Genomic DNA, 25,195 nt, shown 5'->3' on the forward strand with positions numbered 1-25,195 from the left:
AAAATGTGTACTTGCATTTCTCCCAAGTATAAAATTGCCCCACACATGCAAATTAAATGTTGTATGGGAACGCAGTGAAGCTCAGAAGGGAAAGAGGGGCGTTGGCCTTTTAGAAGCCAAAATTGACATGTGTCAGGATGCATTTAGAGAGCCGTAGTGGTACCAAAACAGAGGGGAACCCCAACAGGTATCACCATTTTGGAAAGCACACCCCTTAGAGAATTTAGCAAGGTGTAATATGTGTATTTGTCCGTAAAGGTGTTTGATTTAATTAGGACTTAAATAGGAAAAAGGTGAAAACTTTCTTATAAAGGTCATTGTACCCCTAATTTTTTATAGCCACAAGGGATAAAAAAAAATGTAATAACCCCCCAAAATGTGTAAACCCATTTCTTTCGAGTGTAAAAGTACCCCACATGTTTATATAAAATGTTGTATGGGCGCACAGTAAAAGGAAAGGGGGATGTTTGCCTTTTATGAGCCAAATTTGACAGAAATGTTTGACATGCATTTGGAGAACCCTAGTGGTATAAAACAGACAAGAATCCGAAAAGTGACCCTAATTTTTGAACGCACACCCCTTAGAGAATTTTGCAATGTGTAATATATGTATTTGCCCCTACAGAAGAATGATCCAATTAGGCCCTAAACATTAAAAAGGTGAAAATTTTCCTATAAATGTCATTTTACCCCTAATTTTTGTAAGCCACAAGGGATAATATATTAAATAACCCCGAAAAAGGTGTAAAACTATTTCTCCCGAGTGTAGAAGTACCCCACATGTGCATATAAAATACTTTATGGGCGCACAGTATAGGAAAAGAGGGATGTTTGTCTTTTAGAAGCCAAATTTGACAGAAATCCTTCACATGTGTCAGGATACATTTGGAGAGTCGTAGTGGTACAAAACAGAGGAAAACTCGAAAAGTGACCCTAATTGTTGAATGTACACCCCTTGGGGAATTTAGCAAGGTGTAATATGTGGTGTAGTGTAATACACGTGGTGAAATGAGCATTTTGGACATATAGGTGGTTTCCAAATATGATGTGCAATGGAGTCCAAGATGGAAATTGCAATTATTTCTGGAAAGTTCAGTGGCCAGCGCATGCCGGGACCCGGCACCGGGAGGAAGATCGCGCGTCCCCGGGGCTGCGATCGGAGCTGCGCCCCCCCCCCCCCGGTAAGCGCCGCGCGGGGGGGGGGGGGTGTTCCAATTGACTTTAAATACACTTTAAATGCCTCTAACATGCCTTAGGGGTTAACACCCGCGATCGGAGAAATCTCCGAGGAGGGTGTCGGCTATAATATATAGCAGACACCCGCAGCTTCTGGCGCCGGCTCCGTTCAGGAGCCGGCACCAGAAGCTTGACGTAATAGTACTGCATTTTGCGGGAACGCACCTCCCGCCATGCAGTACTATTACGTGAAATGTCGGGAAGGGGTTAAAGGTGAACTATCCCCACATTTGCACATAAACAGTCAGTGACAGGTTCCTATAGAGCCCTATTAACTGACACTCTTCTTTTAGCTAAAAATTGTTTAGCTTGCATCCCCATAAATAACCTTTTATCTTATTTTACCAAGCATGCCTCCCCATGCCTTATGCCTCATTCCTGGTCACAGTTCATGTCATGTGACCAGAGTGACATCATCTCAGGTCCTTTAGCCTCCTAAAAATAGCAAACTGTACCCCATGAATGTATCTGACCAAAGCCTCCATGGCGGCTGCTGTTATTGCATGTAATCACATACATGGTATACAGTTTGCTTTTCTTAAAAGGCTAAAGGACCTGCAATGTCATCACTGGTCATGTCATGAATGTAACACAAGGCACCGTGTAAAAAAATTGACACAATGGGGCCTATTTACTAAGGGTCCTGCGGCCGCATTTTTGTCGGGTTTCCGGACTTTTCAAAAAAAAAAAAAAAAAATTGTGAACTTCTCTTGACAAAAGTTGCACGTTTAGGGATCTTGCACAGAGCACTCCCACCCTCTGCCCAGTGTGCAGTCCATGAGATTGTGCCACCATAAAGCGCGTTTACACGGGCTGCACAGGTTTGTGTTAAAGAGCCCTAAGTTTGTATTGTACACCACTTTCCTCAAGAGACATGCTGACACTTGATAAATCTGGCACATATTTTTGCACTGTTGTTTACGTTGTAATTCTAGAAAATTAGGTGGATGACAAATTTTGGTAATATAAAAACCTAACCTGCATTTTCTGCATCTGAATAAGATGTCCTTACTATGATTCAGAGAGTCAGGATCACAGGCAAATACATCACGTGGCACTTTCTTTAATTCTAAAAGCAGAGAATAGCTGCTGGTTAACGAGTACAATAAAACAAAAAGCATATTCAGCAAAAAGGGTCTTTTAAAGCTTACTTACAAGATAAAAAGAAACCTGTCCGACTGTGAAGGAAACTGACGTTTCCGACCCTTTAAAGCTCACTAAGCTATGCATTTATACACTCCCAGAACGCATAGTTTCTGAGAGGCACAGGAAGGGATTTAAAGTTTTCCACACAACTTCTGGATATGGCACAATAATAAATCACAACCCTGAATAGCTATAAGACCCTTTTCACTAGCCTCAGTGAAACCGATTCTTATCAAACAAAAGAAGCTCTCCTTTAACCCCTTAACGACTTGGCCTTTTTTAGTTTTTTCACTTCCATTTTTCACTCAGGACCTTCAAAAATCTATAACTTTTTTATTTTTCCACATAAAGAACTGCGTGATGGCTTATTTTCTGCGTAACAAATTGCACTTCATAGTGATGGTATTTAATATTCCATGGCGTGTACTGGGAAGCGGGAAAAAATTCCAAATGCAGTGAAAATGGTGAAAAAACACATTTGCGATGTTTTCTTATGGGCTCGGATTTTACAGCTTTCACTCTGCGTCCCAAATGATATGTCTACTTTGGGTCGGTACGATCACGTGGATACCAAATTTGTATAGGTTTTATAATGTTTTATACATTTAAAAAAATTAAAACCTCTGGTAAAAATGTTTTTTTGATTTTGCCATCTTCTGGCGCCAATAACTTTTTCATACTTTTGTGTAAGGAGCTGTGGGTAGTGGCATTTTTTTGCGAATTTTGATGGCGTTTTCATTGCTATAATATTTGGGACTGTGCGACCATTTGATCACTTTTTATAAATTTTTTTATATTTTTCAAAATGGCAAAAAACTGCCATTTTTGACACTATTTTCCGTTACGGGGTTTTTGATAGATCGGACATTTTCGGACGTGGTGATACCGAATGTATTTATGATTTTTACTGTTTATTTATATTTATATCAGTTCTAAGGAAAGGGGGGTGATTTAAATTTTTAGGTTTTTTTTATTACAATTCTTTTTTTTTTTAACTTTTACCATTTTACTATTTTTCAGACTCCCTAGGGTACTCTAACCCTAGGTAGTCTGATTCATCCTATCATATACTGACATACTAGGTTATGGCAGTATATGTGGATTTTACTCCCCATTCATTACAATGTGCAATTAGCACATTGTAATGAATGGGTTAAAACGAAGTAGCCTCGGGTATTCGGAACACCCGAGGCAACCATGGCGACGGATCGCCGCTCCCCATGACATCATCGGGGAGTGACGATCTGCGACAAGATGCCGGCGCCCATGCTCCGCCATCTTTTTGAAGCCACCGGCAGCATTGCCGGCGGCGATCGAGGTGAAAACACCGATCGCGGGTGTTACCAGTAAGCCTTTGCTGCAATATGCAGCAGAGACTTACCGGCTATGGAGAGGGCTCGGCCTATAACGGGATTATATAGGGTGAGGAACCAACCCAGTAGCATGTATATAAGCTTCACTCGGACGTGAGATTCGTGGATCGAGATAAAAGAGCATCACTGGTTAAGTTTTATATTTAATTGCCTTAAGGGCACACTAGACAAAACAATAAATACAATAGAGATACATACAGTTAGGCAGAGTACAAAATACAAAAGGCAGCACTACAAGTATCAGCAGTTCAGTAAGTTAGTTACCTTGTGTGTGGGCCTAATAGAACCTGTGTGTGGGCCTAATAGACACACCCCCTTTAGAAATCCAGCAGAATGTACCAGTACCAGAAGTAAAACGTAACATTTAATAATTACTGATAAAATAAGTTCACAGTGAACCACAATAGTATACGCATCAACCATCTAGTCAGCAAAAACACATCAGAAAGGGAGCTCGTTCAGACCTCCAATATGTCTCATCTGACACGGTCCCCAGTAATACCTCACCATGCCTTAGTGCATTCCTGTATAGCATATGACACAGTGCATCATCTCAAAACCACGGACCAACATTAATCCGGACAGTAAGGAATAATAGGGTGGATCTCACCAGTCTTCGATGCTCCGTTTCCTGGTCGAGCGGTACTGGTCCGGAGGTACCCCGTACAAAAGAATCCTACAATGACCAACAATGAAACTACTCAGGTCATTAACCTATCCCTGTTTGAACTAACTGATGTCCACATGAGCGTCCTTAAAAAAGGATTATCCTTTGTACCGTGTTCCAATTTTGAACTATTTGAAATGGTAAAGGACCTACATTTATTTGCTAGGAAACTCAAGTGGCACAAACATTTTGTTAAACAGGACAGAATAGTAAGCTCTGATTTAGGTGTTCCTGCTGACATTCTCCCAGACATTAGATTACTGACTAGTCTAGTAAATGAGAACAATCCAGCACACAGTGGTAGAGGCCCTTTTACAGACTAAGTTAAAAAGTACCCGACTCCCTCCCAGCTCTGATGTCTCACCAGTAGACGTGTTTCTAAATAGGGTCATACAGGATCTTAGGCAGTTGGAAAAACAGTATACCCCCTTTAATTTCAGTAAGGAAGAGATGCAGGCTCTCCAGGTTCTGGAAAAAGAACCTTCAATAACAATCAAGCCCTCTGATAAGGGCGGTAACACGGTAGTTATGAATACATCTAACTACAAAGAAATGTGTCTTGACCTGCTTAAGGATAGGGGAGCATATGAAATCCTTCTAAACAACCCGACTGAGATATACTTGAAAGAACTGGAATCTCTCCTATTACAAGCCAAATCTGAAGGCTTGATAGATGACTCAGAGTATAAATTTTTTGTTGCCCCAAAATCCGGTAGTTGCGACGTTCTATAGCCTTCCGAAGGTACATAAGGGGGCGTCTCCCCTGAAGGGACGTCCAATTGTATCAGGGGTAGGCAACATTACTCAAAACCTTGGGATCTACCTGGACAAAGTTTTGAGAGAATTTGTGGTAGCGCTTCCGTCCTATACTCGGGACACTTTAGATCTGTTGTCAAAATTGGAAGGCATCTCTCTTGAGAAAGAACATCTATTAGGAAGTATAGATGTTGAAGCGCTTTACTCTTCTATCCCTCATGAAATGGGTTTACGAGCAGTAGCCCATTTTCTCAAATCAAGGGGAACTCAACAAGAAAGACACAATTCATTCATCTTGAAAGCTCTAGAATTTTGTTTGACAAGGAACTTCTTTGTCTTTAATGGCAAATTCTACCACCAGCTCAGGGGCACCACAATGGGTTGGCCATGCGCGCCAACCTATGCGAATCTGCTCCTGGGCTGGTGGGAGGAAACCTGTGTTTTCTCAGACTCCAACTCACAGAGCACTCTAAACATCGATGCCTGGTATAGGTACATAGATGATGTCCTAGTAATCTGGCAGGGCTCACAAGCCACTTTTTCTACATTTGTACGGCAGCTTAATGATAACACCATAGGGCTGAGTTTTACCCACGAAAGTTCAGAAAAATGCCTCCTATTCTTGGATGTTTTGGTTTCTAAGAATAGTGAGGGCACCATACTCACCGAGGTTTATCGTAAAACAACCTCTACCAGCTCCCTTTTAAAGGTGGGAGAGTAGCCACCCATTTCCCCTGAGGCGTGGCATCCCCAAGGGGCAATACCTATGCCTCAGGAGGAATTGTTCCACCACAGAACTATTCCTCAAGCAAGCCAGGGATCTACGTCATAGATTTCTGGAAAGAGGCTATCCAGACAAAATTCTTAGAAAAGCTTTCCAGGATGCACTTAAGAATGACCGAAGTCACCTCTTATCAACAAAAAAACAGGTGATAAAGAAAGAGGAAAAAACCATTAGGTTAATCACCACGTTTAACAATGGGGCTGAGGCAGCAAAAAGGATTTTGCATAAGCATTGGGACATATTGATGATGGACCCAGATCTGAAAGATGCCATCAGCTCGCATCCAACAGTAACCTATAAAAAAGGACGTTCACTGAAGGACAGGCTTGTCCACAGTCATTTCAGGCAACATCAGGACCAGACTTGGCTGGGCAAAATGAATGTCACAGGTAATTTTGGGTGCAGTGGGTGTGTAGCCTGTCCCTATATGAAGAGATGCAAGTCCTTCACATCATCAGTCACTGGTAACTCCTACATGATTAAACAGTACATTAACTGTAAATCTGTAGGAGTAATCTATAGAGTAGTCTGTGAATGTAAAATGGAGTACGTGGGCAAAACAATCTGTGAGTTTAGGAGAAGAATTGGAGCACACCTAGGCGATATAGCTCATGGTAGGGACACGCCACTTGCCCGCCATGTGAACTTAGTCCATAATGGTGATGCCAGTAAGATCTGTTTCCATGGCATCCAAGTAATCAATAGACCGGAAAGGATGGGAAATTGGGACAAGCTAGTCCTACAGCAAGAAACGAAGTGGATATTTCTGCTGGACACGGTGGCCCCGAAAGGTCTAAATGAGATGCTAAATTTTGGTTGCTTCATATAATTCTACAGCAATTTTGAGTGGGGGTTTTCTTCTTCATGTACCCTCTTTGGGAAAGTCTCATTCTGTCTGTCCTTTTCATTTAAATGTCTAAATTACCTTGCCAGCTATAAACCAACTAGATTGCGCAAATCTGCGCACTTGGATACCTACATATCAAGCGATGATTATGTACAGCATAATACGCCTTTATTTAGTTAACATGCAACAATAACGCTAGCATACAGGATGATTGAAGTGTATCCATGGTGACTTTAAACAACACTTCCGTCCGCCTCTACCTGCATCCTAAAGCATCCCATTGGAGTGGAGGTGAGGGCGGAGTGTGGGCGTATCCGGTGTGGTTACGCCAAGGGCTTTTTGCCTTCTCATGCCAAATCCGCCCATACTTGACTCCTCCCACTCAATGACGAAACAATGTCTGAGTGGAGGAGTAGCGAGGGGGTGTGGAGCATATTGAGCTTGCTCGGAAGCAACTCCTCCCACTCTATGATGAAATACTTTGAGGAGGGAGGAGGAGGGAGGAGGTGTGTCATAGCTCCTCCGGCTATAGCTCTTCCCACTCTGTGCCGTCATAGCTCCTCCCATTATGTGATACAGGGAAGTGATGTCATAGCTCCTCCCACTATGTGACATCATAGCTCCTCCCATTTTGTGGCAGATGGAAGTTACACCATAGCTCCTCCCACTTCGTGCCATCATAGCTCCTCCCACTCATTGATGGAGGGAAGTCCTCAGCCTATCAGCTTTCTGACTGCGCATGGGGGAGGGCAGCATCAACTTTAAAAGTGTGAGAGCACCAGATTGTGGCGCCCATGCCACTACATCTAGCCACCATACTAGTATAACTTGTATTATACGGGCCACTGCTCGTTTTTGATTCATTTTAACCCTTTGATGTGGAGCTTTTGCAGCCATACTTAGCATCAAGACTGCATAGCCCACTACATTACTTTATTCCCGTGATGAGTGCGTCACACGACGTACGAAACGCGTAGGGATTACATATTAGGGACTACATATTAGGGACTAACAGGGTCTGAAAGGGACAGTACTGGGACCGTCCTTGTCAGGGCGGGAGCAATATTGCGGGGTCAGGATACAAAGCGATTGTAGGGCTTAATAGGTCCTGTACCTCCGGACCAGTACTGCTCGACCAGGAGACGGAGCATCGAAGACTGGTGAGATCCACCCTATCATTCCTTACTGTCCGGATTAATGTTGGTCCGTGGTTTTGAGATGATGCACCGTGTCATATGCTATACAGGAAAGCACTAAGGCATGGTGAGGTATTACTGGGGACCGTGTCAGACGAGACATATTGGAGGTCTGAACGAGCTCCCTTTCTGATGTGTTTTTGCTGACTAGATGGTTGATGCGTATACTATTGTGGTGTGAACTTATTTTATCAGTAATTATTAAAAGTTACTTTTACTTATGGTACTGGTACATTCTGCTGGATTTCTTATCGATTTATGGATGTATTTTTCTTGACTTGAAAAGTGAGTTAGCCAACTAGGCAACCTTTTTCTGTCTTGTTCGGATTTAGAACACACCCCCTTTAGGAAGCAACGGCGAAACGTACGTCAGGGTGCTGTGGTGGTGGACTGGGGCTTATTTACTGAAAGCAAGGTATTCAGGCTCTTGTGGTACTACTGGGTTAGACATTATAATTGCATACTTTGCACAGCCCTATCCTGTATTTACTTATTTATATGGTTACATGCATATATGATTGGATACTTGGTACTGTATACTATGGATTGACCACCACCATGCTGTTTGTTCTTGTGGATTTTAACGTGTGTGTTTTTAATGTCCATTTTGATCTCCCTTATGTGTATTAATAAAGATGTATATTATATTTACTTACTATATGGTTTTAGGAGTACGGTTTTTGGTCCTGTATACTTTTGTTGGCATTTATTGTTTGATCAGTATAGGGATTGGTTACAAGAGTAGTGGGTACGGCTATTGGTATTCACTAATAGAACCTGATAATCCACACCTTAAAATCTTCTTCTACACTTGATGGTATAATGGGTTCCAAGACACAGACAAACAGCATCAGGGCTTTCATATTTATATCAGGTGCAGATACACCTCTGTCTACCGCCAGGAGGGGTCATGGGTCCCTCCTACCTGGTATTACGTCCAGAACCCTGGAGAAGTCATAGCTTCTCAAGGGGAAGTCGTAGGGTCATGCTTCTCGTATCATTGGATTTGGGTAAATCCCTGGGCTGTAGTATTCATACCAAACCTAACCCATTTTCTGTTGTCCTATCCAGAGATATTTATATCTCTGGAACCAGGGGTGCAAGAGCCTAGATAGATATTACGGGAACACAGGTTCCAAAAATGTATTCGCCCTTGGGCCGAGATGAACCATAACTGTCCCTAATCAACGTATTGGTTTAAGAGTTTTAGGATTCTTTGTCTACGGTTTGAAAATTGGAGGGAAGCCTCAAAGTTGCCGCGACTGGGGAAATTCTTTGAAGCATGGTCCCCTACCGAGCCAGAGTTCCTCTGCAGCCTCTGAAGTGTTAGATAACACTTTAGCTAGCTAAAATGTTATCTAATTGGGATGAAGTTAGAGGGAGGTGGAGGATTTTGGTAGTATAAGGCCCGTCCCCTTGGAAAGATTTATCACACCGACTACTTACCTGGCACACATTCACTTAGAGTAAAAGTCACATATGGAAGATTTTCACAATTTCACAGAAAAATAAACAAAAAGTCTACTACATCGACAATGGTGACCATTACATCCCTATAGACAGAATTTGCAGCTAAATCTTTAAAGCATCTTATAAAAGTTAACCCCAGAAGACCCCAAACCACAAATGGGTCCTTCCAAAAATAAATTTCACAGTTTATCAATAGTACATAAAGTAGGTCCTACTTATTTTTACATGCATACATCCCCAAATAATGGTTTTGCTGTACTATTAAACATTATATATATATATATATATATATATATATATATATATATATATATATATATATATATATATATAAATATAAATAAAAAAAGCTGCCTTCACCTACCATTTACAGTCATGCCAGCCTTTATTAAATTTTATTTCAAAAGCTGTTTTTTTTAATACATAAAGATCTCCGTTTTAGAAGGATGTATTTTAGATTTAAAGGAAACCTATCATCAGAAAAGTACCCATCAGGTAAATCTGATGGTAGGTTGCTAACAACTTGCTTAATTCCCATAAAATTTTTACCTAATCCTAAAATACTTCCTAAAAAAAAACATTTTATCTAACTAATATGATAATTATTGGCAGATGCTACTGGTCCGATGAGTAGCCTCTCTGGGGAGCGGGAGCAAAGGCTACTCCATACCCATACAATTTTCTATTGGGAAAAATAGGGGGAAGCAAATAGGGAATACAAGTGACTAAAATTTAACTTTCATTGTATTCAAATAAAATCATACACACTAACATGCATATACAGGTGGTCCCCTAAATACAGACTACCCGTAGTTACAGAAGGACCTCTCTGCCCACTGTGACCTCTGGTGAAGCTCTCCCATGCAGTCCCATGCAGCAATGATCAGCTTCAAGGTATATGTAATGAAATTTTATTGATAATCCTTGGTCCCAATACAAAAAAATTTAAAAATCCAATTGTCAATGGGACAAAAAAATATTTTTGTCTGGATCTACCATTATAAAATATACGGTTCCGATATACATACAAATTCAACTTAAGTACAAACCCAAGAACCCTATCTTGTACGTAACCCCAGGACAGCCTGTAAAATTTCTCAACTAGGGAAAGCTGAGGAATACCAACAACCTTAAATAAATGGGCACTGTGGGACTTGTCACTATTATCTTGTGCACTGTCCCTAATTCTGGGACTATAAAGAGATAGTACTTTATTGTACTAGTGAGGACAAAGTAGCAAGAGGAGTTACATTATACTTTATTGTCAATGTCATAACACGTTGCTAGTATAATCCATTTTACTGTCTTCAATTTTACTGAAACTTGACTTAGAATTCAAATAGGAAGTGATTGGTGTCAAACAATGCTCCTTTCATATTGGTCAAATACTTACTCTTTGTAAGTTAAAATGTTAGCATTTTATATTGTTTTATCATGACTATGATTAAGAGCGGTTAGCTCGAAACGCGTCAGTCCTGTTTTATGCATGTGGATTTTAAAGCTCCAATAAAGAATTACCATGCAAAGAAGCGGAAGTGCCGGAGGATTTTTCAAATTTGTATCAGGGGCAAAAGGGGTTGAAATTAATTTCACAGCTAGCGTGTTTCCCCGAAAGTAAGACAGTGTCTTACATTCTTTTTACCCTCAAAAGTCCCACTATGTCTTACTTTTGGGGTATGTCTTATATTGGGAAAAAAAATGTCGATTTTTGTTTTAACCATAAAATTAACATTTATTAACAACCTGAACAGTATGGTACTTACCACAAAACAGTTTTATAAAAGCAAGTGCCAAGAATTATACAGTGGGGGGAGGGGGGGGGTTATACAATGTGAGTAGGGGCATTATACAGTGCAGGGGGTGGTTATACAGTGTGAGGTGGCATTATACAGTGTGGGTGGGTTATTTGTAGTTGGGGCATTATACAGTGCAGGGGGGGGGGGAGGGGTTTAAACACAAACCATGGAACTGTGCAAGCAAACACACTGACACACACTACATTCATACATTATACATGTGAATAAACATGAACACATCATTCACATATAGATCAGACATCACACCTACATACACATTACACATAAACATACATACTTTTCAGTGTTTCTGATGGGCACTGACTGCAGGGCTAAGTAAAGGCTGGTGCACAGGAGGGGGAGGAGCTGTTTCAATAACACAGAGGCGGCACAGAGCAGGAAGCTGCTGCAGAGTGCACAGTAAGCAGCCCTGTCTCCTCTGCCATGTGATTGGAGGCTGTACGGAGACCTGAGTGAAGTTGGCCCCCCCACCTTGTTCAAATCAAACAAAATTGGTGTCAAACCTTTGTGCTACGTTTGTGCAGCAAAAATTTTCGTTTGTGCCGCTATAATTTTTAAGATATTAATGAGAGTTTCCAGAGGTCATCAGAGGTCAACCAGCCCCCCCACATTGTCCAAACCAAACAAAACTGGTGCCTAACAATTCTGCTACGTTTGTGCTGGTTTGTGCTGCTTTTGTTTTGAATATATGAACAAAAAATGAAAGGTCAAAAGTTCAAACAGCACCCCCCCCCCCCACATTAACCAAATCGAACAAAACTGGCGTCAAACGTTAGTGCTCCGTTTGTGCTGCTATCATTTTTAATATAGTCATACTTTTTTCCAGAGGTCATCAGAGTTCATTTCTTCCAAAGTACAATGTGTTTGCTAGCTCCCCCTGGTAATCAAGCTAGGGAAGTTTATGAATAGACAAGGAAAATCCCGGCACTTCGAGGTAGGTGAAAATCAAATATTCTTCTTTTATTTAACAAGACATCATAAATCAAGTATAACACGCAAGGAAAGCGCGTTTTTTCAGCTCCACCAGAGCCTTCATCAGCTGGCGTCTTCCTGAACAGTGGTGTTTCTCTTAAGCAGATGAGCGTCCAATGAATGCACTGCTACTGGAACACATCATCATTCTGCTGCGTCATCAATCATGTGATCACATCACGTGATCTAACATTAATCATGTGACCGACCATGTGATCATGTCACGTGATCAGTTTAAATGAAAAACAAACACTAGCGGATGCTATCGTCTTGCAGGGAGATGCAATCGGACAAAACATAAGGTATGTACATAATAATGGAACATTCATGTAAACATAATAACCATTTTGGACATTATTGTTTTTCAGCATAGTTTAAATCATGTTTTATATTCAAAAAACAATTTAAATACCAAATTCTCAAAATCGCTACATTGTAACATCTATTGTTAGGAGAATTAGTGACGTTGATCTCCTATCTGGAGACAAAATAAATTTTTCACAGATGTTAGTATAAGGAAAAAAAGGGGTTAGTATTAAGAATAGAAAAATAATGGGTTTTGTTCTATACCATGTCTTCTCTCCCATTATTTGGTGACATCTCCCCCCCGTCTAGGTGGATCTCCCCGCCAGCGTATAGGAGACCGCATCGGTCAACATAAATCGACCATTAGGAGAGAAAATCTCCTATTACCAATACCTTCACATTTTAAAAACATACAACCATTTAAAAATACAACCATTCATTACCACAATTGAAATTTTAAGTTATCGAATTAAATCCACCTAGACGGGGGGGGGAGATGTCAACAAATTATTACTAGGAAAAGAAGCCTTTTGGATATATGAACTGAAAACATTGGAACCGCATGGTTTAAATAGGGACTATGAAGTTGGCCAACTCTAGTCTGACCCTTTCATTATCTTTTTACAGACACAGAACCCATGAGTACACCTGATAATGGGAGAGAAGACATGGTATAGAACAAAACCCATTATTTTTCTATTCTTAATACTAACCCCTTTTTTTCCTTATACTAACATCTGTGAAAAATGTATTTTGTCTCCAGATAGGAGATCAACGTCACTAATTCTACTAACAATAGATGTTACAATGTAGCGATTTTGGTATTTAAATTGTTTTTTGAATATAAAACATGATTTAAACTATGATGAAAAACACTAATGTCCAAAATGGTTATTATATTTACATGAATGTTCCATTATTATGTACATACCTTATGTTTTGTCCGATTGCATCTCCCTGCAAGACGATAGCATCCGCTAGTGTTTGTTTTTCATTTAAACGGATCATGTGACATGATCACATGGTCTGTCACATGGTTAATGTTAGATCACGTGATGTGATCACATGATTGATGACGCAGCAGAATGATGATGTGTTCCAGTAGCAGTGCATTCATTGGACGCTCATCTGCTTAAAAAACACCACTGTTCAGGAAGACGCCAGCTGATGAAGGCTCAGGTGGAGCCGAAAAAACGCGCTTTCCTTGCGTGTTATACTTGATTTATGATGTCTTGTTAAATAAAAGAAGAATATTTGATTTTCACCTACCTCGAAGTGCCGAGATTTTCCTTGTCTATTTATAAGCACCATTTGTCCACGAGCAGGAGGCGCAGGTGACTGAGTGCCGAACCATCACAACTAAACATACTTCAAACTAGGGAAGTGTCATAAAGTTTGTTTTTTTACCAGTTCATCCTAAACACCTTAAACACCTGAACATACCTTAAAAATGATAGCGGCACAAACGAAAATTTTTGCTGCACAAACGTAGCACTAACGTTTGACACCAGTTTTGTTTGATTCGGTTAATGTGGGGGGGGCTGTTTGAACTTTTGAACTTTAATTTTTTGTACATTTATTCAAAACAAAAGCAGCACAAACAAAAATTTAAGCAGCACAAACGTAGCAGAATTGTTCGGCACCAGTTTGGTTTGGTTTGGGCAAGGTGGGGGGGGGGGTGGTTGACCTCTGATGACCTCTGGAAACTCTCATTAATATCTTAAAAATGACAGCGGCTTCTATCGGGCCGGGAGCTACAGCATTGATATGAAGAGGCTGCATCTCCTGGCTCCATCTGCTCTAACTAAGTCTTACTTTCTTACATTAGCCGACCCCCCTAAAACACCCACTATGTCTTACTATCGGGGGTGTCTTACTATTGGGGAAAAACGTATACACAGAGGGAATCTTTAAATCCTTTGATGTACTGGTTAAAGAATTTACCTGGGTGTTGGAGATATCTTTAAATATATAAAATTGAGATTGATTTGTAGGAGTCTGAGTATTAATTGTTTGGGAAGTCAGGGAAATATTTGTTTTATGGGCGATTTGAGTAAATGGACTTTGTCTAGTACATATGACACAATAATACATAAAATCACTCAAAATTGTGAATTAGATTACTCACCGGTAATTCTATTTCCGTTAGTCCACCATGACTGCCCAACCTGGAGGATGCCCCTTGACCTCTGCAGGGACAGGAAGAAGAGAGGTTAAATGCTCCCCCCCGCATCCTCCCGCCAGTGATTACAAAATAACCATGCTGAGGAAGATACAATCAGATTTATTAGTATGTTTGCTCCACATACAAAAACTCATCTGAAAGCAATAATAAAGAAATAAGAATTTCCAACTGGGAGGGAAAATATATAGGCCGTCATGGTGGACTAACGAAAATAGAATTACCGGTGAGTAATCTAATTCACAATTTCCGCTTCGTCCCCCATGACGGCCCAACCTGGAGACTTACAAAATTAGTAAGCTTTTAGGGAGGGATTACAGCCTGTAACACCTTGCGCCCAAATGACAGATCTTTTGATAAGTGCAAGTCCAGTCTATAATGCTTAGAGAACGTAGTAGATGACGACCAAGTTGCAGCCCTGCAAATCTGATCCAGTGACGCTCCTCTTCTTTCCGCCCAGGATGTGGACATAACCCTGGTCGAGTGAGCTCGGATTCCTGATGGTATCGGTATTTTCTGTAGGTCGTAGCATGAAGCAATCGCCAGTCTCAGCCATCTTGCGATAGTCGCCCTCGACGCCTTCCTCCCCTTGTTTTTCCCCTGAAATTGGATGAAAAGATTAGAGTCAATACGCCAGGCCTCAGTGATCTGTAAGTATTTTAGGACAGAACGTCTTACATCCAAAGAATTCCATTCTCGTTCTCTTGCTGAAGAAGGGTTCTCGCAGAAGGAGGGCAGGATAATCTCCTGATTCCTGTGGAAGTCAGAAACCACCTTGGGAACAAAATTTGGATCCAACATCAATACAATTCTATCATCTAGAATTTTCATGTAGGGTTCCCTAATCGATATAGCCTGAAGTTCACCTAACCTTCTAGCAGAAGTGATGGCTATCAGGAAAACCGTCTTAAGTATTAAGTTCTTTATACTGGAGGAATCAATAGGTTCGAATGGTTCCTTCATTAAGGCATTCAAGACTAGAGTTAAGTCCCATGCTGATGACTTTTTAACAGTCTGGGGCTTTAACCTAGAAGTTGCTTTAATAAAACCTCTTGACCCACCTGTGTTCGATGAGGGGCTGGTCGAAGAAAGCACTAAGCGCCGACACCTGGACCTTCAGGGTGCTGGTAGACAATCCCAACTCCAAACCCCTTTGAAGAAATTCGAGCACCTGCAAGATATTAAGGTTAGCTTGGGAAGGTGGACTGTCCTTACAGAAGGAACAGAACCTCTTCCATATTTTATGGTAGATGGCAAAAGTGACTGGTTTCCTACTTGCCTTCAGGGTCTTGATGACTTCAGACGAGAGTCCCTGAGAACTTAGGAAGCTGGATTCAGGATCCAGGCAGACAACTGCAATTTTCCCGGATTTGGATGATGGATTGGACCCCGATGTAGTAGGTCCTCGGACAGTGGAAGAATGACTGGATCCTGTGGCGACATTCTTTTCAAGAGTGGATACCAGCTTTTCTTCGGCCAGTTTAGGCAGATGAAAATGGCTCTGGTGCTTTCCTGGAATATCTTTCTCAGGACCCTGGCGATCAGGGGAATTGGGGGGGGGGGGAGGCGTAGGCTAGTGGAATGTCCCAGGAGTGAGAGAAGGCGTTCAGCTGTTCCCTGTTCTCCCCTTTTTCCAGAGAAAAATAACGCGGGAATTTGGTATTCTCCCTTGTTGCGAACAAGTCCACTAGAGGATAGCCCCACAAAGATGTTAGCTCCTGGAAGATCTCCTCCTTGAGACTCCACTCGTTTGGTAGGATCTTTCTTCTGCTTAGAAAGTCTGCCCTTGAGTTCTCCGTGCCCTCCAGCCCCTCTGGCTTGCATCTGTTTGGATTGGAATGTAAGGGCTATTTGACCAAAATATTCCCTTCCTCAGATTTCCATCTTCCAACCACCATAACAGGTCTTTCTTGACGGCAGGTGGAATCGGGATTTTCCTGTCCAGATCCTCCTGTCTTCTGTTCCAGGATCTTAAGATCCATCCCTGGAGTGTTCTGGAATGGGCCTGGCACCAGGCTACCGAGGAGATGCAGGCTGTTAGAGAGCCCAGGATGTTCATTGCCTCTCTGATGGAGATCACTGATTTTTTTCCTGAACCTGGTTATCAGATCCTTGATGTGGTCTCCCTTGTCCTGTGGAAGGAACGACATTTGGTAAACTGAGTTCAAGTTTACTCCCAGGAATTTCCTCACAGTAGCTGGAGAAAGTTCTGATTTCTGATAATTTACTATCCATCCCAGTTTTTCTAAGGTTTTTAGGGTGAGATCTCTTGAAAAGAGTAAGGTCTCTCTGTCTTGGCCAATAATAAGCAGGTCGTCTAGGTACGGGATGATCAGTACGTCCTGTAGTCTGAGAGACGCCACCACCTCTGCCATCACCTTTGTAAAGGTTCTTGGTGCAGATGATATTCCAAAAAGGAAGCGCACAAAATTGAAAGTGTAGTGTAGAACCCTCTGGAGATAGGACAGAAAACCTTAGAAATCTCTGTGAGAAAGGGTGTATAGGGATGTGATGGTATGCATCTTTTAAGTCTATAGTGCACATTAATGCATCTCGGTGAATAATGTGTGTGGCTGATCTTACCGACTCCATCCTGAATTTTCGGTAGACGATAAATTCGTTGAGACCTCTCAGGTTGATGATTAGCCGGTTTGTGCCATTCGGTTTCTTTACCAAAAAAAGAGAAGAGTAAAAACCAGATTTCTCTTGATCTTGTGGGACAGGTATAATCACTCCAGAAGACAAAAGGGAGGCTACTTTTTGCCATATTAAGTTGTGGGATGTAAGTGACATAGATGACGAAGGTGGCATGTATTTTGTAGGGGGAAGCTTGAAGAATTCGATATTGTAACCGTGCAGTAATATATCTAAGACCCAGGGATTTAAAGTGATCTTTGTCCATTCTCCTCTGAACCTTAGCAATCTTCCCCCTACTATGGCATCATTGTTTTTTGTTTCTATTAGGGTCTGTTGGGGTGGAGAACAGAAACCCTCTCCCTTTACCTCCTTTCGGGTAGCTCCAGCGTCCCCTTTTTCCTTTATCCTTGTAGGAATCCTTTTTAAAGTCCCGAAAGGGCTGCTTCTTGGGTATCGATCTCTCAGGAAAGCCCTTCTTCTTATCTGATGCTCTCTCGAGTATAGCATCCAATTCTGGCCCAAACACGAATTCCCCTGAGAAGGGGAGGCTACACAACTTTGCTTTGGATCGGATATCACCGTTCCACTGTTTCAGCCACAGTGCCCGTCGAGTAGAATTAGTGAGTGCCCCCTCCTTGGAAGCAAAACGGATTCCCTCGGCCATGGAATCTGCAAGGAAGGCTGTTGCTGATTTTAGCAAAGGAAAGTTTTCCAAGATTGTTGACCTTGGAGTTCCCTCCTTGATGTGGGATTCCAGTTCATTTAGCCAGTACAACAAGTTCCTCGCCACTGAAGTAGAAGCTAAATTAGTCTTCAGATTGAGCATGGATGTCTCCCAGGCCTTCCTTAACAGAGAGTCAGACTTCCTATCCATCGGGTCCTTTAATTGTGCCGCGTCCTCAAATGGAAGATCAGTCTTCTTTACTATCTTTGTGACTTGCACGTCCATTTTTGGACAAGTGTCCCACACCTTGGACTCCTGTGGCTCAAATACAAGTCTCTTCTTAAAGCTTTTGGACACAATGACTCTCTTTTCTGGCTCTCGCCATTCCTCTGAAACCAGCTCCTTTAAGGTGTCATTCAGAGGGAACACCCTCTGACGTTTTGCCTTTAATCCCCCAAATAATTCTTCCTCCTTAGACCTGGGAGGGAGAATCTCCTCGATTTCCAGGGTCTGCCTTATTGCCTTTAGGAGACCATCAAGTTCCTCAAACTGAAACAGATGACGGGTATCTTCTGGTTTTTTGTGAGTCCGTAGGGTCATCATCTTCCACATATGAGCATGAGGGAGCTTCAGAGTCATCCCCCTCCTCAGATATAGAAGAATCCGTCTCCACTCTAGGTTTCTTATTCGGTGGGGGCCTGGACGTAGCAGCGGCCACTGAAGAACTTATTTTCTCCTCAATAAACCCCTTTAATTCATCTAAGGAGGACGTTTTTTTCCTCTCTCATAAAATTGTCGATGCATGACTTGCAAATCGGCTTTTTGTATGAGTCGGACATAGAGTGAGCACACATGTTACACTTCCTAAGTCGACTTTTCTCGGGTTTTTCAGACCTGCTTGTCTTATCCCCTTTATCCTCCTTGACTTTCCCTTTAGACCCTTGGTCTTTCTCCTGAAAAGGCAAGCGGAGGATAATAAATGACCCGCTATCTTTACACACAGTAAAAAGCCCAAACCTGCACAAATGACCCCACTTACAGAAACCGGAGGATGCAGGAAGGTTGGGTCTGTCTCGTCAGCCATCATAAAGCCGGGGAAGCACACAGGAAAGTTTTCAGAAAACACACAACACGGGTGCACAGCACCGCAGCGTCACACACAGATCTTAGACCTGAGATCAGCGTGACTAACCCGCTCCAGGTGTCTTAAATACCTTAATGGGGAGCCCATCCCCCTGTAGAGGCCACCACGCCGTGCTCCCGTTCCCAATGATGCATTGCGGTCCTGTGAACCGCTACTTCCGGTCGCGACCGGAAGTCGTCATCGGACCTCGAGGACGCCGGGAAATGTAGTTTCTTCGGCCGCTGCGCGCTCACACTAGGATCGCGGAGCGGCGGCCAGGGTAAACGGACCGGAATGGCAGCGAAAGGGAAGGCGCGAAGCCAACCGAACGCCCCAGTCCGCCGGGATTTAGCCAGCCAGGACTACCCGTTAGTTTCCTATGGAAGCTTCGCCCCCTCCCCCCCCCCCTGGAGGAGAGAGTGCACCTCTCTTGTCCTGCCTCAGCAGGGACAGGAAGAACACTGGTGGGAGGATGCGGGGGGGAGCATTTAACCTCTCTTCTTCCTGTCCCTGCAGAGGTCAAGGGGCATCCTCCAGGTTGGGCCGTCATGGGGGACGAAGCGGAAAGGTACAGTTTAAATGTGTCCAAACATAGAATGAGGATTTTGGGCAGCACAAGGATGGAGAGGAAGTTTGGAAGTATGTGATGCAAACTCCAGCTTTTGTATCCAATAATGGATCCCACAGAATTTCATATTTTTTGTAATACACAGATTACATAGGACACCAGATTGGATGTTTAGCATAGGATATAGGAAAGATGATAAATGCTTAAAACGTAAATTAGAAAAAGCTCACTGGGCTCAAATGCTCTGGAGGTGCCCGCCCCCTGGAACGTCATCTGTTGCTATGGCAGCCTAGAGTCTCATTGGAGACTCGTAGGCTTGCCAGTTGCAATTATTTTTAATAGCCACCAGAGGGCAGGCTATTAAAAATCATTGTAAAATAGCTATATCCTGCAATACAGTAGTAGTGCAGTATATAGTATTAGCAATCGGACCCTGCAGGGTTAAATTACCCTGGAGGATCTAAAATAATGGTAAAGAAAAATTTTAAAAATTTTTAAAAAATATGAAAGCGAGAATTAGACTCACCGGTAATTCGTTTTCCATCTAGTCCACCAAGACGGCCCACCTGGAGGATTACCCCTTGACCTCTGCAGGGACAGGAAGAAGAGAGGTTAAATGTCCCTCCCCCTGCATCCCTCGCCAGTGTTCTACCAAATAATTACACCAAGGAAGGATGCAAGAGGTTTTATTAGCATGTTACTCCACATACAATAAAAAAACCATATAATAACATTTGTAAGGGTTGGGGAAAAATTCCAGGCCGTCATGGTGGACTAGATGGAAAACGAATTACCGGTGGGTCTAATTCTCGCTTTCCATGATGTCCCCCATGACAGCCCACCTGGAGATGTACCAGATAACAAAAAGGAATTTTTTTAGGGAGGGACTACTGTTTGTAGAACTTTTCTACCGAATGATAAGTCCTTGGCAGAATGTAAGTCCAGTCTGTAGTGTTTCGCAAAGGTGGTGGAACTGGACCAGGTTGCGGCTTTACAGATTTGGTCCAGGGAAGCTCCTGCTCGCTCTGCCCAAGAAGTGGCTACTGCCCTGGTAGAATGGGCCTTAAGGTTCGTAGGAGCTTCTAAGTTCTGGATAGAATAACAGTCCCTGATAGTCTGTCTATTCCAGCGGGCGATGGTGATCTTTGACGCTTTTCTCCCTCTGTTCTTGCCCTGGAACTGAAGAAACAAGTTTGAGTCTTTCCGCCAGTTATTAGTTATTTCGAGATAGTGTAGCACTATTCTTCTCACATCTAAGGTATGCCATTTAGCTTCTCCCGAAGTTTTTGGTTTTTGGCAAAAGGAGGGGAGAATAATTTCCTGGTTACAATGGAAATCTGTTGTTACTTTGGGCAGGAAATTTGGATCAAGCATCAAGGATATTTTATCGTCCGTAATTTTTAGGTAAGGTTCATTAATGGAGAGTGCTTGAATTTCTCCTAACCTTCTGGCTGTTGTTATGGCAACAAGAAAGGCAGTTTTAAGGTGATGTTTTTAATGCTTGCGTCCTCTAGAGGCTCGAAAGGGCCCTGTATAAGGCCATTCAGGACTATTGATAAATCCCAGGGAGGGGTCCTGACAGGACATTTAGGACTTAGTCTAGTGGATGCTCTAAGAAACCGTCTTACCCACCTATGGTCAGCCAGAGAGACGTCGAAGAAGACGCTGAGGGCTGAGACTTGGACCTTTAGTGTGCTGGTCTTTAGGCCTTTGGTCAACCCGGCTTGAAGAAACTCCAATATCTGCTGTATGTTAGGGGAAGACAGATTAGGAATTTCAGGATGGCAAAAGGATACAAATCTTTTCCAGATTTTATGGTAGATTGCTGAAGTAACTGGCTTCCTACTTGCCTGTAATGTTGCAATGACTTCTTCTGAGAGACCCTTAGCCTTCAGCATCTGTTTCTCAGGATCCAGGCTGATAGATGGAGTGATTCTGGATTGGGATGATGAACAGACCCCTGATATAGGAGATCCTTCCTTTGAGGGAGAATAACTGGTTCTTCCAATGCCAAATTCTTCAGTGCTGGGAACCAGCTTCTTTTTGGCCAGAAGGGGACTATCAAGATAATCTTGAGGTCTTCTTGTCTTATTTTTTGCACCGTCCTTGAGATCAGAGGAAGTGGAGGGAAGGCATAGGCTAGTCTTGAGTGCCAACTGTGGCAGAAGGCATCTAGAAGGTAGTCTGGGGTATTCTTCTGTAGGGAGAAGTAATGGTCTGCTTTTTTGTTTTCTCTGGTGGCAAATAGATCTATTTGCGGTATTCCCCATTTCTGGGTTAGATGGGAGAAAACTTCCTTGTTTAGGCACCACTCGTGGGGATCCAGAGTGTATCGGCTCAGGAAATCTGCCTCTTTGTTTTCTGACCCCTTCAGATGGATTGCCGTCAGAGAAAGGACATTTTCTTCTGCCCAGAGAAAGATCTTTTTTGATATTCTCTGGAGAGATGCGGACTGTGTGCCCCCCTGGCGTTTTAGATAGGCGACTGTGGTCGTGTTGTCTGATAATATTTTTAGGTTTTTGCCTTGTACTTGATCCGAGCAGGCCTTCAGGGTTTCCCAGACTGCCTTCAGTTCTTTGTAATTTGATGATCTGTTTATCTCTGACTGGGACCACTGACCTTGAACCAGTTTTCCTGGAAGCTTTGCTCCCCAACCTGTCTTGCTTGCATCTGTCAAGATGGATGTTACTGGCCAATTGCTCCATTTTAGGCCCCTGGAGAGATTTTCCACTGCTTTCCACCAATTTAGCGAACTTTTTACCCATAGGGGAATGTTGGTTTTTCTTTCCAGATGGTCTAGATTCTTGTCCCAGGATGAAAGAATCCAATTCCGAAGATCTCTCGTGTGATTTTGAGCCCAGGGAACACCAGCTATACAGGACGTGAGAAGGCCCAGGAGTTTCATAGCCTCTCGGATTGAGCACTTCTGTCTGCTTTGGAACAGTGATACCTGTAAGGCAAGGTTCTTGATCTTCTCTTCTGGAAGAAGAGAGTGTTGATGTACTGAGTCCAGCAATATTCCCAGAAATTTTTGTTTGGTACTTGGTTGGAGATTTGATTTTTCGAGATTTATAATCCAACCTAGGCTTTTTAGGATTGCTAATGCCGTGTCTCTCTGGGATAACAAAATTTCTTCTGAGCTGGAGACTAGAAGAAGATCGTCTAAGTAGGGGATCAGTAGTATGTTTTTTTGTCTTAGGACTGCTACCACCTCTGCCATAATTTTTGTGAACAGTCTGGGAGCTGAGGAGATCCCGAATGGTAGAGCTCTGAATTGGAAGTCTTACCTGTTTTTTTGGGGACCGGATGGCAAACCTCAGGAATTTTTGAGAGATGGGATGTATTGGGACGTGGTAATACGCGTCTTTTAAGTCTATAGTGCATAGAGCTGCCCCTTTGGGGATTAATGGCGTTGTGGATTTTAGGGACTCCATCTTTAATCTTCTGTATTTGATATGGGTATTTAGATTCTTTAAGTTTATGATCATCCTGTAGGCTCCGTTCGGTTTCTGAACTAAGAAGAGGGGAGAGTAGAACCCTTTCCTTTGATGGTGGGGAGGTACAGGAGAAATGACATTTTTGAGTAGTAGAGATTGAACCTCTTCCCACATGAGCAGAAGCATTTGTTGAGAGGATGTCTTTGTTGTCACAAATGTTTGAGGGGGCGGGGTATTCAACTCAATCTTGTAGCCGTCGCGTATGACTTGTAGAATCCAGGCATTCTTTATGCTTTGCTCCCACTGAGAGGGGAAAAGAGCTAGTCTTCCCCCCCACCCTGGCGTCATTGTTTTCTGGCAGGGTTGGGTTGGGTACTCTGGAAGGAACTGTAACCTCTACCTCTACCTCCTTTTGTGTAGCTCCATCTACCTTGTTTTCCTTTTCCACGATAGGATGGAACTTTGTCGCGGGAATCACGAAAGGAATGCCTCTTCTGTCTGGGTTCTGGAAAGCCTTTTTTCCTATCTGCAGCTTTCTCCAGGATCGTGTCCAGTTCTGGACCAAATAGGAACTCGCCGGTAAAGGGTATGCCACATAAGTTAGATTTAGATCGGAAGTCTCCTGACCACTGCTTGAGCCAGAGGGCTCTGCGGGCGACGTTAGAGAGTGCTCCTTCTTTGGCAGAAAATCTGACGCATTCCCCTGATGCGTCTGCAATGAAGGTGGTTGCTAATTTTAGCAGTGGGAGAGACTCCAGAAGCTTCTCTCTCAAGGTTCCGCTAATAATCTGGTTCTCTAACCCGTTTAGCCAGCAGGTCATTGTTCTGGCGATAGATGTGGTTGCGACATTTGCCTTCAGATTTAGCATTGCCGATTCCCAGGTTTTCTTTAAGACACTGTCAGATTTGCGATCCATGGGGTCTTTAAGTTGGGTCGCATCCTCAAAGGGGAGGTCGGTCTTTTTAACCATCTTTGTAACCTGGATATCTACTTTTGGGATTGAATTCCAGTATTTTGATTTCTCCTCGTCGAACACGAGCCTATTCCTGAAATCTCTGGCCACTGATAGCCGTTTTTCTGGATCTTTTCACTCTTCCCGGATAAGGTCCTCCAGCACATTATTGACTGGAAAAACCCTCTTCTTTTTTGCTCTTAAGCAACCAAAGAGTTCGTCCTGTACGGACTTTATCTCCACAGGATCTTCAATATTTAGAGTTTCTCGGACCGCCCTTAGTAAGGTGTCCAGGTTATCCATAGAAAAAAGGAATCTAGTGTCATTTTTTTGTTCCTGGCTGTCTAGCTGTTCTTCCTCACCGCCTTGGTAGGAACAGGAAGCCCTGTCAGGGTCTGAATCCATCTCCTCCGGATTAGGTTCAGAGGGTTTGAACCTTTTAGGAGGAATTCCTTCAGAAAAGAGGGATGCAACTGTGCTCTTTACTTCAGATTTGAACATGGATCTCATCTCGTCCATGAAGGACGCTTTTTCCTCCAGCATTATGCTGTCAAGGCAGTCTCTGCATAGCGTTTTTTTATAAGATTCTGGGAGTTTATTAAAACACATGTTGCATCTACGAGATGGAAGGGTCTTAGTCTTTGACTTGTCTTCCTTCTTTTCCTCTTTTTTATCCTCTTTCTTCTCTTTATCTTTTCTCTCCTGAATGTGAGGAGAAAAAGACACAAGGAAGCATAGGGGATGTATATATATACAGGGCCCCCCCTCCACGTTCCACCCTCCAGACCCCCTTACTTACAGATGTCTGAGGAAGGGGGACTGGGTCCATACTGCCTGTGGACAAGGGAGGAGGTAGAGGTGTAAGTGGAGCGGTGATAAGGATAAGCAATCTGCCACCATGCGTTTCACTAACCTGCGCCTGTGACACACTCAGATCTGCAAAACCACCTGCGATCGTCTCAGAAGCAAGAGAGGTCTCTAGTAGACTCTCTGCCTTTTAAACTCACCGCTCCACGCTCCTGACTCCCGAACGCCAATGACGTGAATGGGTCGCGTCACTT

General features: G+C 42.8%; 2 protein-coding genes across 4 annotated transcripts in view; both read right to left on the reverse strand.

The window, feature by feature from the left end:
* DUSP12 (dual specificity phosphatase 12) overlaps positions 1 to 25,195 on the reverse strand; it is a 119,778-nt gene that overhangs the window by 36,448 nt on the left and 58,135 nt on the right. For all 3 annotated transcript variants that reach the window (XM_072128646.1, XM_072128647.1, XM_072128645.1), the window contains exon 5: positions 2,215 to 2,305. In XM_072128646.1, coding sequence (XP_071984747.1) covers positions 2,215 to 2,305 — 91 coding nt within the window. The remainder of the gene's footprint in view (positions 1 to 2,214; positions 2,306 to 25,195) is intronic.
* Positions 20,317 to 23,375, reverse strand: LOC140104403 (uncharacterized). The gene is made up of 2 exons (XM_072127936.1): positions 21,377 to 23,375; positions 20,317 to 20,923 (listed from the first exon to the last, which is right to left on the reverse strand). Exons 1-2 carry the CDS (start codon positions 23,365 to 23,367, stop codon positions 20,827 to 20,829), a joined length of 2,088 nt encoding a protein of 695 aa, XP_071984037.1. The 5' UTR covers positions 23,368 to 23,375; the 3' UTR covers positions 20,317 to 20,826.

This window comes from Engystomops pustulosus, chromosome 10, assembly GCF_040894005.1.
Source record: "Engystomops pustulosus chromosome 10, aEngPut4.maternal, whole genome shotgun sequence".
Lineage (NCBI taxonomy): Eukaryota > Metazoa > Chordata > Amphibia > Anura > Leptodactylidae > Engystomops > Engystomops pustulosus.